The following is a 16,413-nucleotide window of genomic DNA, read 5'->3' as shown; positions in this document are numbered from 1 at the left end:
GATTCTCTCATTATCACAGGTGAGAGTGTTGATGAGGACAAGGCTGGAGATCACTGTGTCATGCTGATTGAGTTAGAATAGCAGACTGGATGCTTTAAAACAGGGGTGTCAGACTCCAGTCCTGGAGGGCCGGAGCCCTGCACATTTTTGGGTTTCCCTTCATATAACACACCTGATTCAACTCAGCATAAGGGTGACGTGACCATCTCTACTCGTGAACTTTTGGTGAACTCAGGCGAATCCCTTCCTTCAATAGCAAACCTTGGCAGCTTCTGCTTGTTGCAGATTGTCTGGCTAGATGGTTAATAAGGTATATGTCCTTCTACATAGTGATAAGCTGCAGCACTAATAAAGTACATATTCATACACTAGAGGCTAACAAAATGGCTAACAGAGACTTCTAAGCCAACACAAGGTGCTCATTTATACTTGTTTTTATCACATTGTGCACAACAGTAATTGGTCTGCATTCTCTGAAGGTTACAAGGTCAGTCTCTACACAGTGTACATCAGCTTTTTAATAGAGTCCTAATGATTACATTCTTTATGCATTATGAAATGCTAAATAATATTCCATATATTTCCCCACTTTGGGACTCTAAAGAGTCCCACACACAATCCTGTCCATCCAGCCTAGGAAGGAGGGCAAAAACCCTGAGCTTCAGGGAAATTCCACTCCCAACCCGCCACAGGCATGGCCCCCCTTCGGGGTCCAGGGCTGGCATGGCTCACAAACTACCAACCCTGAGAGTCAACCAACAGCAGCACAGGGGGTACAGCAGGATAGGGAGGGGAGGATCACCATACAATGACCTCCCCTGGATATATGGCATATATAGCAGGACTATAAAATCTGCTACAAGCCCAATACAAAAACAGATATGTGTAATACAAAGACAACTAAAAGGTTAATTGATAACATTGCAGACCATCATAACAGACGCTCCGTCGTGAGCAGAAGAATTCCAGATGTCGTGGGAGGCAGGCATGCTGCAGGTCTCCCGCTTGGAGTATTCATGGACGGTACAGCCGAACTCCAGCTATGGGCAGGACCGCATCCAACGTGTCTATGTCACCATCTGCTTCCGTGTTGGTCCAGGAGGATGCCGCTCCAAACGGTCCTCCCATCACACTAGACATTGCAGCTAGTCGCCTGCTGGGATAGTGCTCTCCCCACTAGGGGGCTAACAAGAGGAACTACACAGCAAAAGATTAGTAGCAGCGCAAAAATGAGCACAGCACCCACACAGAGCGCTTTCATAAGGGCTTGCTGCCAACTGCCCCACATATTATACCACTAGTCCGTCATGTTGTCCTGCATTTCTTGCCATCTTATCCTGTAACCCCTGCGATTTAACACTTTGAGGTGTACTCTGTATCCTGGGGAGATGACTGGTTTGTCCTCGTCTGTCTTCTCTTACCGTCTTGCTTTCCCCTTTTCCTGCTTGAAAATAACTTTGCATATTTGAGTTAGACACCCCATGTACAACTTCAACTCATAAACCTTGTTTTTGTTTTTTTTTTTTGTTTTGTTTTCCATAGCACTCCCCTCTTGCGCGATTCAATATCAAGCTGTCAGACACCGACAAAGACACAACCAAAAATCCATCACAGTTATGAAACAGACCATCAGAGTCCTTAGCATCCCCTTTGTTTCCACACAGAGGCCTCATAAGGGCCCCTCCCGTGGCTGAACTCACACCCCAAGCATGCAGCCTGTTCTTATCAGTATTGCAGCTTAGCTTTGGGCACCTCAAGCCCCCCTTTCGCTAAGACCTTCAGCAACAGCAACTTCAGTGCCTGTGTAGATAACAAAGAGCAGATCACCCACACACTGTATCACTGTGTATATAACACAGAGCAACAACAACAACAAACAAATTTATTTTTGTATAGCGCATTATCACAACATTACATCGTCTCAAAGCGCTTTACAGCATCCCCACCCAAAGCCCCCAGTGAGCAGAGATAGGCGACAGTGGCAAGGAAAAACTCCCTAGAAGGAAGAAACCTTGGGAGGGACCAGACTCAAAGGGGGAGCCCATTCTCCAGGGGCTGGCAGGGAGAGTGAAATACAATAAAATTTGAGACACAAACGGGGAGCAGGGGGGAGATGACAAGCCAATGCCAACGCTCCCTCCAATCGCCAGGCAGCCAGAAGGCAGGGAGTGGGTCATACAAGGAAGATGACACAGACAGAACGGCGAGCTGGATGCACGGACGTCATTGGACGTCATTATGCATCACGAAGTGAGAGCATCTTACGAAGCTTGGCTATGTTACGTAGATGATAAAACGCAGTTCTAGTAATACTTCTTATGTGAGCATCAAAACATAGATCTGAATCTAATGCTGAGGTGGTGAAACTTATTTCTTGCAGCCTTGGGACCAATTACCAGTACTTCTGTTTTTTCTGTGTTTAACATTAGGAAATTTGTTGCCATCCAGCACCGGATATCTAACAGACAGTCTTCTAACCGAGATAGAGGTGATGTATCATCACTGTATTATGTATTATGGTCCACAGTATCAAATGCTGCAGTTAAATCTAGTAATACCAACAGCGATATACAGCCACGGTCAGAAGCCATAAGTAAATCATTCATTACTTTGACTAGAACAGTTTCTGTGCTATGGTTTGGTCTAAAGCCAGACTGATATAATTCATTAGTATTATTTTTTTGTAGGAAAGACGACAACTGATGAACTACCACCTTTTCCATGATCTTTGAAATGGAGCATCAAAACATAGATCTGAATGAACTAGAAGACCAAGATTTCTAATCAACGTGTCAGGTTGTGTAGGAAAGCCACTAATGCTGAGGTGGTGAAACTTATTTCTTGCAGCCTTGGGACCAATTACCAGTACTTATGTTTTTTCTGTGTTTAACATTAGGAATTTTTTGCCATCCAGCTCCGGATATCTAACAGACAGTCTTCTAACCGAGATAGGAGTGATGTATCATCAGGGTTAACAGATATACGTATATAACTGTGTATCATCTGCATAACAATGAAACCCAACACCATGATTTCTAATAATGTTACCAAGAGATAGCATGTATAGGGTAAACAGTAATGGGCTCAGTACTGATCCCTGTGGGACACCATATGTGACTTTGGTGGCCTTGGATAATTCATTGTTCACATGGGCATACTGATAGCGATTAGTTAAATATTTTTTTTTATTATTTTTTTTTTTATTGCCCACCACCACCCCCCCTCTTCGGAGGACAACTTTATTTTACATTAAATTCAAGAGCAAAGAGTGTGGCTGCTATGAACTCACCAGTACCGTGGAAAAAGGAAGAAAAAAAAAAAAAAAGGAAAAACAGGGGGGGGATACAGAAACAACAGGCGTAACAATAACAGGCATCAATCAACATGGGGAGAGGGGGAGAGAAAAAAAGGTATACAGAAATAATAACACTAATAATGTAGGTGGGATGGAAAAAAAATTAAGTGTAGGGGAATACAGAATACAAAGAACCATAAGAAACATAACACTCGTCAAACAACAAGAATTATAACAACATCAGTGATAATAATAATAATTAATAATGTGACAAATCGGTATTTTATATATGTAGCATACACACACGTGATCGTACCGTTATATATGTATATTTGAATTCCTAAATCTATAACATACCCTAAAAAGTAATAATAATAATGATATTGATCGCTCAACCATTCTTGTATGCATGTGCAAGTGTAGGTGTGACCTGATTTGTCATTGAATGTGCTGGCATTTAATGCCGTCAGGGGAGGCGGCAGCACCGTCCCCCCCCTCCCCCCCCCAGGCCCAAGGCGAAGGCAGGAGGACCAGGCAACCGAGGCCACCTTACCGCCCCCCCGGCACAAGGGCCCACAGCCACGCATCCCAGAGACAACCACCCGCCCAACCCGAGAGGGAGCCCGCGAGGGACTAACACTAGCTTTACTGACAAAAAATAATCCTGGAGACAAATTAGCATTTTGAGCCAGTCCATTGTCCTCCTGTAATTGCTGTGTAAACGCACCAATTACCCGTTCACACTCTCCAAGGTAAGGTATTTGCAGTTGTTCACACCATTCACCTACAGCCCGGAACTCTCTAACTCACAGAGAAACATTCACAGCAGTGACTTGATTGTGTACCTTATTCACACAAAATGTCCCACACACGGACTAAACTGCAATTATGAAAGAAAAACTGTCACAGAATGTTTTAGAACAAGAATGTGTTTTATTTGTTAAAAAATGAAATGAAAAAAACAGCCAAACGGGTAACATTCAGAGTCAAATTGAAATACAAATTTATTTATGTGATTTATTTATTTGCACGCTGTACAGACCCAGTAATCCTGGTCCCTACATTTGGCGCAGGTGTACTTGTGGCACTTTGCACAGCGAAACTTGCTGCGATTCTTGTTGCATTTCTGCTGTGCCTGGCACTGCGTTGTCCATGTGGGTGAGGACATTGGCACAACAGTCTGAGCAGCAGCAGCAGCAGCAGCAACAGCGGCTATAGTAGCAGCAGCAGCAGCAGAAGCCTTTTCTTTCTGCATTTCCTTTTCCTGCATGAATCGCCCTCGGAGTTCCATGGCTAGACGATGCAGAAACCGTCTTCTAGTACCTGTGTACCCCGTGCATGCCTTGTAGAGCACATAGGCATTCACTGCCGCCAAGTCCAGCATATTATAGAACACTGCAACTGGCCACCTGCGTGTTGCTGCTCGTACCGAGTATTTGCGTGCCATTTGGTCCAAAACGTCAACACCACACTTCATATAGTTGTAGTCTGTTATTGTGTTTGGTTTTTTCTTTCTGTCATCCCCGGGCACCACGTGTTGGTGCATGGAGCTCAGAACACACACTGTTTTCTTTGTCTTTGGAGCATACACTGTCAATGACACACTGCCACTTCTGAACACCGATGTGGAGAATTGTTCCCGTGCTGCAGTGTCCTTTGCTGGAGGTGGAAGCTCACGCCGGACTTTGTTCATTGTGCCAAGAAGAGTGGTGTTACGGTGAAGCAGTCTGTGTGCCAGTGATAATGAAGTGAAAAAGTTGTCTGTTGTGACATTCCTGCCCACATCAAGGAATGGCTGCATGAGACGCATCACCACGTTCTCTGACAGCTTCTCACCTGTGGGACGACCAGGATCCTTTCCCAAGTAAGGGAATACATTGCAAACATATTTCGTCTCCAAATCTGTGGCCATCCAGAATTTAATTCCAAATTTGTCGGGCTTGGTGGCAATGTACTGTATGAATGGACAGCGGACCTTTGTTGGGAAAAGCTGTTCATCAATTGTGATGTGTTGTCCTGGGCAGAAACTTGCTACACAGTTTGTAGTGAAGCGTGACCAGATATCAGAAATTGCTGCAAATCTATTGGTTTTTACACGCTCAGCACGGGTGTCCTTGTTGTCAAAGCGAAGGTTTGCCATAATTCTAATGAAGCGGTCTCTGGACATTGTCTCCTTGACTGCTGGCACCAGAAAGTCTTCCGACCAGGAGTCCACCATGGCACCAACTGGAGACATAACTGCTTTGAAAAACAGAACTGATAGAAAAGCCATCAATTCATACACTGACAGGTTCCATTCGGGATTTGTTCTGCGGCCTTGCAGGAGCGTACACTCTCTGATGGTCAGCAGCATCCCAATGTCAATCAGACACAGGAAGCTCTGCAGCACGCTGGTGACTTCACGCTTTGCATACTCTGTGGGTCCACTGCTGGCAGTGAAGGATGTGCTATGCACTGTCTCAAATTGTTGTCCGGCTTCTTGATGCACCCAAACTGAGCCATCTTTTGCAGTCAGGCTTGGCTTGGCATCTCTCTTCCCTATACCACGGCTCTTCTTTCGTACTTGTAAAGTCGGTGCCTTCATCAGATGACAAATCAGAGCTATCTACAGCGAATGAAACATCGCCGCCATCCATTTCCTGCATCAGAAGCAAAGCAGCTTGCGCAGTGTATCTTTTCTGGCGTGGCAGGTCTTGAGGGGCCATTCTGGTGTTGTTCTTCAGGAATCACGTTTAGAAATGATTCATGCAGCTCTGTGGCAGCACTTTTATACACAGTACAGTCCTGCCATTGGCTGCTTTTGTCATTGGTGCATTTGCAAATAAGTACCCCATTTTCCTGTACATTATTCATGCTGCCTAATCAGCACCTGTGAGGTGGGATAGATTATCTCAGCAAAGGAGAAGTGCTCACTAACACAGATTTAGACAGACTTGTGAACAATATTTGAGAGTAATGGGTTTTTTGTGTATGTTGAAAATCTTTCAGATCTTTGAGTTCAGCTCATGAAAAATGGGAGCAAAAACAATATATATATATATATATATATATATATATATATATATATATATATATATATATACACACACACACACACACAAACACTGCCCAAAGTTCCAATGAGGGTCAGACACAAAACCTTTTTCTTGCTCAAGCAAAGCCAGGCCTGTGCTTTCAGAACAACCCCTCCCCCACCTCTCTGTGACAGTGGCGCTAGCAGTCAAATGCAAATTTGCCGGTCTCTCAGGTGTGGCTGATGTGTATTGCCACAGCATGACAAACCCCAGGGGGTCAAGAGGCAAGGAATTAACGCAAATTCTCTCCGATGTATAGTAAAGCTAGTGCTAAGGGGGTGCCAACCCCAGCACAGGGAGGCCCGCAGAGGGAGGACGGGCGGCGAGCCCCCCAGCCCCACCCGCAACCCCCCCACCGAGGCAGGCAGGTCCAGGGCCGAAGGGCCCCACCAACCGGGACCACCCCCCCCCCCCGGCGGACGGCCCCCCACACACCGGAGGAGCCCCAGCCCCCCCAGCCCATCCCCCGGCAGGACGGGCCGCCGCCCACTGCAGCGACCCGGCACGCCTCCCCCCCAACACTGCAGGATGATCCAAGGGGGGCCCATACAAAGAGTCCCCCCCCCACCCGGAAGCGGACCCGCGGTATAAGAAGGTATTTTTCCACTGAGGTGATAAAAAATACTGCAGCACCGGCGGGGCTCATGTCCCAGCATGCCCCGCGCGCATTTGTAAATAGCCCTTGTATTGTTGTTGTTATTGCTAATGGTTATATTTCCTTATTGTCGCGTGTGTTTACCTGTGTCTTATGTGTACCCTGTCCGATCCCCGTGTGTAATTAGCGTCCGTAAATCTCCCACCGTGTATGCGTCTTACAGTTGAGCGTCTGACAACCTCGTGTTTCTTGTATGTAAGTGTTTCGGTGCTCTTTGGGTTCCTGGTGTAGTTCTTTTCTGGACTACTAATAAAGAGCGTGTTACCTCGGCAAGAGAGTGTTGGCAGCTGGGGTTACCAGAACAATTCTGTAAAATATACAGCAAAACAATAATTGCTTTTACCGAATAACATGTATTTTCTACGGAAAAAAACTGGCAGCTGTGGTTACCAGAATAATTCCGTAAAATATACAACAAAACAGTAATTGCTTTTACTGAATAACATGTATTTTCTACGGAAAAAAACTGGCAGCTGTGGTTACCAGAATAATTCCGTAAAATATACAACAAAACAGTAATTGCTTTTACTGAATAACATGTACATTTTACAGTTTAAACCAGCATATAACACACTGGACTGTGTTATATTTACTGGTTTATACTGTAAAATTTACATGTTATTCGGTAAAAGCAATTACTGTTTTGTTGTATATTTTACGGAATTATTCTGGTAACCCCAGCTGCCAGTTTTTTTCCGTAAAAACTACGGGATTTTTTTTACAGTGTATGGTTTGGTCTAAAGCCAGACCGATATAATTCATTAGTATTATTTTTTGTAGGAAAGACGACAACTGACGAACTACCACCTTTTCCATGATCTTTGAAATGAAAGGAAGATTTGAGATAGGTCTATAGTTTCCTAAGACACTTAGTTCAAGATTTGGTTTCTTTAAGACGGGTCTAATAACAGCCATTTTAAAAGGTTTTGGAACATATCCAAGCTTAAGAGATGAGTTTAACACATTTAACAGGGTATTGCTAATCTGAAGTGCAATTTCCTTGAAGAATTTTGTAGGAATTGGGTCTACGAGGCTAGTAGATGATTTACAGGAGGAAATTAAGCTCAAGAGTTCTGAGTGTTTTATAGGAATGAAAGATTCAAAGGTCTCATTATTGATAGGCATAAGACTAGCAGGAGGCTGGCAGCCGTAGGTAGCTACTGTAAGGACGTGCACTGGATGGTCTGTCTAATCTTAGTTATTTTACCATTAAAAAAAGTAATAATGTCATCACTCTTAAGAGCTTGCGGGACTTGCGAGTTTAATGGAGAATTCTGTGTTAACCTAGCCACGGATTCAAATAGGAATTTTGGATTGGTTTTGTTCCCGTCTATTAATCTGGAGAGATACACAGACCTAGCGGTCACTAGTGCTTGTCTGTAATTCAGTGTCATTGTGTTACTTATGTTCAGCTGCAGCAGTAAAATGAATTTAACTTAATCCACCAGACTGTGGTTTCATTATGTTACTCAGTTATGCTTTGGGTGACGCTGAAGCAGGACATTAATAGGACAGAACAGAAAGCCTTTATTGTCATTGTACAGGGAGGAAATACAGAAAATAGACATAAATATATAAAATGTACTTATACAGGGGAGGGGGAAAGCCCCCCCAATCATCAGGATTACATTTAGTTACATTTTAGTCAGAGAGAAAAACTTTTATTTTGCATGTTTATTCAGCTCGCTGAACACTGGCATTTATTTTTGTCAAACATACATTTCAGAGTAAAAAGGACTATAAAGATTAAAAAGCAGAGATTTTACCTTTTTCCTAGGAGAACCAGCAACACGTCACAGTGACACTGAGGAGTTTGGATAAACATAAAACCCTGGATAGAGGGGCTCAGTGAATAAGGAGGTGAATCTGTACAGGAGGGTCAGTCCATCAGAGGAGACTCTGTAGAAGGACAGAACACCAGCCCCCCAGTCCAGATACACTCCTACTCTGCGGGAGCCTGAGGGCCGAATGGGTATGAGAGTCAGTTTATTATTGTGACAGACAGAGTAACTGTCAGGACCACACCACAGACTCCATGACTTGTCATTGAATCCAAGCTGACAGTCAGTACTCCCTCCATTCCTCCCGATCCCTTTATAAGTCACTCCTATCCGGACTCCATCTCCATCCCACTCAGCCTCCCAGTAACAGCGGCCAATCAGACTCTCTCTGCACAGAACTTGGGTGCACCAGTCGTCAAATCTCTCTGGATGATCAGGATATGGCTGCTCTGCCCCACATGTCACCTTCCTGTTCCCCCCTGACAGAGACAGGCGTCTGTTTGCTGTGTTGGGGTCCAGTGTCAGCTGACTGGAGTCTGTAGGCAGGAGGAAGAATTATTAATACCATCAGGCAGCCTGTACTTTATGTTTCTGTACAATATAAAAACAGCACAGCTTCCCTTAACGAAGCAGGAACTGAAGTTTATGAAATAGCTCCGGAAATGTCGGACAAATCTTGAGGAAGAGCCGCCAAAATGCGGCGCGTGCTAAATTAACAGCTTAATTACGGGTAAATAAAATTCAAAGCAGCGATATTCATCAGACACATTCACCACAAGCATATTTACCACAAGACGGTATCAGAGATTAACACTAAAAGTGAGCGTCTTTACTTTAAAATATAACCTTCTTTCGAACCGCACGCCTCTTCACAGCAGCACTGCCTGCAGACTGAGGAGAGTCCGGTGTTCTGTCGATATATGCTGCCTTGTCAAAAAATGCTACTGTAGTGCTAATCGATAGCCCTAACCCTAACTCTTACCCTAACCCTAAAACTAACCCCACAAAACCCCTAAAACCCTTACCTTAAGCCTAACCCTGACCCCTAAAACCTAACCCTAATTCCAAGACGGTGGAACTGCACATGCGCAGAAAGGCTCGATAGAATGTCTCGATAGGTAGTATTTTATGACATAACACCGGCATCAGCGGCAGTTTAGAAGAGAGAGAGGTAAGGAGCATGAACTGATTACATCTGGCTGCAGACTCCACCAGGAGGGTCTCTACTGTGGGGCTGGAAACTCCACTCCTGCCCACTACTACTAAAGAGAACTCAGTAGGCTGGATTATTAAAGCTAGTTCCCGATGTTGCACTGACATCACTCCACGCTATTGTGGAGTCATGTGATTCCGGCGCCCCCTAGTGGTGGTATATCCTACGTTATACAGAGTGATGCGATATAATCCAAGTGGAGATAATAATAATAATATCCTATGTTATTACTATACATTATTATGATTTATTACCAGTAATAATAATACTTAATTCTACAATTATATTTAAATGATGCAATAATGTTTAACATTATACAGACACATATGTATATGTACATATATAATTATATGATTTATTATAATAATACTATAATAATTACTAACAATAATAATAATATCTCTATCCTATACTTCGGCTCTGTTTCTGAAGTTTGCATAACGTCATGTCCGGCCCAGGAGTGGAGATCATGTGATTTCTGGTCCCACAGTGGAGATCCTCCTAGCGGAGACGCCCAGTGTTCTGCAGCCGGACCATTCTCCCGGTTTGGGGGAGACTATGGGTGCCATCTAGGAAAATACTAATGAATCTCAAAAGATAAAAGTAAACTCACCACATGTGCATAAAGAACAAATGCAAAGGATTTCTTTGTCAAATCAAAGACGCTGAACTATATCAGAACATATTTTAACCCTGTTACACTCCCACACAAAGACGATATAAGCATCTATAAAGAGTTTGCTTGTACAAAAAAAAAGATTAATGAATTAATAGTATTTTTGGTGATGTCTGTTTTGTCTGTGGGTGGCATGGTGGTGCAGTGGTTAGTGCTGCTGCCTCACGGCAAGAAGGTCCTGGGTTTGGTCCCTGGTCCTTTCTGTGTGGAATTCACATGCTCTCCCTGTGTTTGTGTGGCTTTCCTCTGGGGGCTCTGGTTTCCTCCCACGGTCCAAAAGTGTGCAAGCCAGGCTGATTGGCGAGTCTAAATTGGGCCTGTGTGTGTGTTGGCACCTGCCCAGGGTTGGTTCCCGCCTTTGCCCCTTATACTTGGAATAGGCTCTAGGCCCCCCTGTGACCCCAGTTGGGATTAAGCCGTTACGGTGATGTCTGTTTTGTTTTTTCCCTTTGGATTCTGTCTAAATTGTCGCACACAGAGAAACTCACCTAAATACAAACATGGAAATCCATCTACATACAGTGCAAAAAGCCACACTCATCACAACAATTGCATGAATACAATCATAAAATGGTATTAATGGTATTATTAATTAAAACATGCAAACACACTTACATTTCTGTAAGGCTGGTCTGGTCCTGCACTCTCCACTGTGGTCCACACTATAGGAAAAGCAGAATTTAGAATTTTAGAATTAGATTTTAATGATCAGTGGTTATTATTGATACACCACAGCACACAGTGTACAACAACAAAATGTGTCCTCTGCATTTAACCCATATGTGTCATTGTGACATAGCAGGGGGCAGCTAATTCAGCACCCAGGGAGCAGTGCTTGGGGGTGGTACCTTGCTCAGGGTACCTCAGTAGTGCCTTGCTGGTCAGGGATTCCATCCAGTAATCTTTCAATTACAAGTGCGCTTCCCTAACCATTAAGCCATAACATAGTACTGCTGTATCCATGTATTTATTGGTGCCTCTTCTTCACATACATGCATAAGTATCTGCAGCGTGTCAGACACACACTCTGTACTCACTTCAGCTTCTCCAGTTTATAGCTGGGATCCTCCAGTACAGCAGAGAGCAGCTTCACTCCTGAGTCTCCTGGGTGATTGTAGCTCAGATCCAGCTCTCTCAGGTGTGAGGGGTTTGACCTCAGAGCTGAAGCCAGGGAAGAACAGCCTTCTTCTGTGACTCTACAGCCTGACAGCCTGCAGAAAGGAAATCACAAAATTTTGGAGAAAATACAGGTGGCAGTGACCCATCAAAACACCAGTGCTGACGTGCCCAAAGCCACAGCCTGACTGGGACCAGCGACTGTTCACTGAAGTTCACCTTTTAGCCTCACTGACTGTGTAGTAACAGACATGAATAATCAGCTCAGTTCAAAATGAAACCATCCAGTGACAGTGACCCACTGCATGAAACCTAGAACTGGACTCCCTCATCCACAGTCCTACCATAAGAAGAGCTCTGATGGCAGAGAGGATGAGGCCCTGCAGTGACGCCAAGAGCAAACAGTGTGACGCCACAGGGGTAGGAAAGTCGGCTAAATCCCAAAGAGGACGATCAGCACCACAGCGCCGGACAGAAACCACAAGATCCCCACAGTTAGCTGCAGAACCACCAGTGAGGAAGTGAGGAATGTCAACAGGAGGCAGCTGACAGCTGAAAACAGCCCCAGAGAGGGGGTGGGGTCGCCTCCCCCAGCATGGCTCAGAGCCTGCATCGTGGGCAGGGGGGGGGAGAGGATGACTGGTGAGCAGCCTGCTTGTCGTCTCTCTCTCTCTCTCTGAACACAGACGGCCTGGAAGATGACCACCCAGAAGGGACTGCCGCCCCCCACCTGCTCAGCCAGCGACCAAGGAGCCGGGTCCAGCCGCGTGAGGAAGGAGCTAGAATCCACCCTCCGGCTGCCCTTAAGCTGCCCTTCCTAAATGCCCCTCCTTATTGCCCTAAAATAAAGACTGCCCCTTTGGGGGTGTCCATATGGAATATTATATGGTACTGTATAACACATAGAGAATGTAATCATTAGGACACCATTAAGAAGATGTAACCAGAAGCTGATGTAACCATACAGGGTGTGACCTTGTAACCTTTAGGGAATGTGGACCAATTACTGCTGCTGCACAATGTGATTAAAAATAGGTACTGTATGAATGAGCACCTTGTGTTAGCTTAGGAGTTTCTGTATCTGTCAGCTGTCTCATGTTAGCCTCTGTCGTGTGAATATGCACTTTAATTAGTTTCACAGCTTCACAGTATTTTGAAGGCCCAGAATGTTCCATTCCAGCAGCAGCTGAAACTGGCAAGACTTTTTATCAGTGAAACCTGGGAAGTTTTGCTTTGCTTAGTGTCCTGGGCAAAGAAACAATATTGACTCTGTCATGTTTTCCAGAGGGTTAGACAAGCAACAGAAATGACTGCCAGTGATCAGCCATCTTTCTGCCAGGTGTCTCCAAACTGACTAGGAACTCTGACCGGAGGAGATGTGAACATCCCCAGCAGCTAATGCAGGCCTGTCAGGCCGACCTACCTGATGCACAGCTTGTTTTATATTAAAATCGTACAAATCATGAAGTTAAAAGTTAATTGCAAAAAACATTATAGATGCAACAGTACTTTCAGGAATCCTGTTTGAGAGACCTTAGCACATGAACATTTTAAACACTGTGGTCCACACAGATCTGTACAGTGCAGTGAGAGCTGATTACAGGAGTGATTCCTCTCTCATAGCTGACAGGCGGCTGATGTGACACAGGAAGGGGTCCATGCAGCAGGCACCCAAAATAAAGGAGTATTTTATTTGGTGTAATTCCACCTGAGGAAATGTGACTTAGGTTCCTCTGCTATGAAACTGTGAAAAGTCCAGCCCAGGTATTTACTCTAGTACATAGTGTAACAATATTAAGTCAGTATAACAATATTAAAACAAAACATGTGCATCATGTCCTCTATTCTGAAAAATAAAAAGCAGAAATCTATACCTGCTTAGTGGGAATGAAATGGTGTGAGTGCAGTGGTTCGCTCGTGTGACTTGCCTTGCAAACGTCACAGAAACACTTTATAATATAAAGTACTGACATAGTTCATGCTTAGACAGCTTGGATTCAGGATCAGCCGCATTACTGGCTGAGGCTCTTCAGACATGAGAAGCTCTTATAATATTAGTCCTGCTGCTGCATCTAGAGGCCTAAACAGGAGCTTAAGTCAGAGTAAATGAACTGGCCATGTAGCTGATCCCTCAGCCCTTCCCAGGACACTCCTTTCTGTTTCTGCAGGGTGGAGGGTGTCTCAATTGTGCTGTCAAATACCTGTGGCCTGTGGTTTAATCTGTGTCCCAGTTGCAGTGTCATCATGAAATACCAGTTTACTATTTGACTGGACAAATATGACACTTCAGTATCACCAGTTTACAGTGTAGAATTCCCAGTAATACTGACCTCAGTATCTCCAGTTTACAGTGTGAATCCCCCAGTCCTGCAGAGAGCAGCTTCATTCCTGAATCCTGCAGATCATTGTCACTCAGGTCCAGCTGTCTCAGGGGTGAGGAGTTTGGTCTGAGAGCTGAAGCCAGCACCTCACAGCATTTCTCTGTGAGATTACAGCTGTTCAGCCTGCAAAAGGAGCTGTGTTATTATACACACACAGACCAGTATATATCCTATACACATCAGTGATCATAGTGATCATCATGAAATACCAGTTTACTATTTGACCGGACAAATATGACTGACCTCAGTATCACCAGTTTACAGTGTAGAATTCCCAGTAATACTGACCTCAGTATCTCCAGTTTACAGTGTGAAATAACCAGTAATACTAACCTCAGTATCTCCAGTTTACAGTTTGAATCCCTCAGTCCAGCAGAGAGCAGCTTCACTCCTGAATCCTGCAGGTCATTGTCACTCAGGTCCAGCTCTCTCAGGGGTGAGGAGTTTGGTCTGAGAGCTGAAGCCAGCGCATCACAGCATTTCTCTGTGAGATTACAGCTGTTCAGCCTGCAAAAGGAACCGTGTTATTATACACACACAGACCAGTATGTATCCTACACATCAGTGATCACAGTGATACAAAATATCCAAACTTTTTTCAGCATAATAAGAGGCACAGAATACAGTTCAAAGAGAATTAGTAGCTAAACACAACAGTTAGAAAAGTGATTAAATATGGTACATTTTTAATTTTGGCCAATCCTCTGATGGTCATGATGTTCCCTGTCACGAAGAATACAGTGAACATTTTCATTTCAAAGCACAAATATCCTGTAAAATTTTGTGTGCAGAATATTCAGGAACTGGATCAATCTACTCAAATGAGCAGCTGTTGGCACAATACAGGATCTCCTGTGAATTTTGGCCATTTTTTGCAGTCATATAATCATTGACAGTGGGTAAGTCTATCATAGGTTAAAAGCCTATAGTTTTATTAAATCTGAACATTTTCATAATTCATATGCACCATATTCCAAGCTGCTTTTTAATGCATTGCTGTTTAATTATCTTAAAGGGCCAGTTACCCTGAGACTCTTTAATATCTGCATAAGTATTTTCTTAAAGCTCTGAGCAGTGCTGTGGCTCAGTGATCAGCAGTACAGCCGACCATCTAGGGTTTCGGGTTCAGTTCCTGCCTGGGATGTGTGTGTGTGTGTGTGTGTTTATGTGGGATGTGAATGATGTCCAGAGGAATTTATGCTTTTTAAATGACACCTGAATTCCTGATCCTAAGAGTGAAATCCTTTTTTTCTGTTTTGCTCTCCCTGGGAACTTATAAAATCACCAATTCCATAATTATAGGACTAACAATCCTGTCAGATATGCTTTTAAAAAGGAACATTCATTTAAAAGAAATATTTATGAACAGTGATACATCATTCATCCCTGTGGGGAAATTGTCTTTTTACCCATCCCATTCTCCTCCATGAGACACACAGACACACAGAGGTGAGAGGAAGTTTGGGGTCACAGCGCAGGGTCGGCCAGCATCCAGCGCCCCTGCAGTGATTGGCATTAAGGGATTTGCTCAAGGACCCAGTGGTGACATCACTCTGCCAGCCAGGAGATCTGAACCAGCGGTCTTCCACTCACGGGCACAGAGTCCGAACATTTTGTGAAATTCTGGCTTTTGGCTGTTTGTAACACAAAGGACGGTCATGGAAAACCTGTCACTTTACTACATCACTAACTTCAGTCAATATAAAATCTGGCTTCCAGATTGTCATGGTGAAAAAAAATCCAGCCTCATGATTAATCCAAAGGGGAAATAAATGTTACTTTTACATTATATACTTTATACAATGTTAATATATAACGGCCTGACTGGAGGTGTTGTTATTGGTGGGAAAGCACAGCGAAAGCACAGTTTCTTTGTACATGTACTGTGACAATAAAGATATTCTGTTCTGTTCTCTCCTCAGCCAGGAGCAGCTAAGGCCAGCAGAGGGCGACAGTGAGCAGCCAGAGACAGCAGCCATGCAGAAGCTCCCAGCTCTGGACTCCATCACATGAACACACCTGCTGACAATAACACTCACATACCACTTATACACCCTGTGGATAAAGAGCCCTCACTGTTTCTATAGCAGGTTAGGATACTGTGCCTGTGATCAGAAGGCAGACTGGATGGGAACAGAAATGTCACTTTTTTGTTTGTAACTACATCACTACCTTCAGTCATTATAAAGTCTGTGTTGCAGATTAGCTACTGCTACAGAAAC

At 44.1% G+C, this 16,413-nt stretch overlaps 1 protein-coding gene across 1 annotated transcript in view; it reads right to left on the bottom strand.

Moving 5' to 3' along the window:
- Window positions 1-8,527: 8,527 nt before the first annotated feature.
- Window positions 8,528-16,413, bottom strand: part of LOC140588836 (NACHT, LRR and PYD domains-containing protein 3-like) — a 67,760-nt gene continuing 59,874 nt past the window's right edge. The window contains exons 8-12 of the mRNA XM_072711285.1: window positions 14,525-14,698; window positions 14,141-14,314; window positions 11,732-11,905; window positions 11,310-11,356; window positions 8,528-9,341 (exon numbers count right to left, since the gene is read on the bottom strand). Coding sequence (XP_072567386.1) covers window positions 8,818-9,341; window positions 11,310-11,356; window positions 11,732-11,905; window positions 14,141-14,314; window positions 14,525-14,698 — 1,093 coding nt within the window. The 3' untranslated portion in view covers window positions 8,528-8,817. The remainder of the gene's footprint in view (window positions 9,342-11,309; window positions 11,357-11,731; window positions 11,906-14,140; window positions 14,315-14,524; window positions 14,699-16,413) is intronic.

This window comes from Paramormyrops kingsleyae, chromosome 4, assembly GCF_048594095.1.
Source record: "Paramormyrops kingsleyae isolate MSU_618 chromosome 4, PKINGS_0.4, whole genome shotgun sequence".
In the NCBI taxonomy this organism is placed as follows: Eukaryota; Metazoa; Chordata; class Actinopteri; order Osteoglossiformes; family Mormyridae; genus Paramormyrops; species Paramormyrops kingsleyae.
This window is presented reverse-complemented; position numbering and strand designations above follow the sequence as displayed.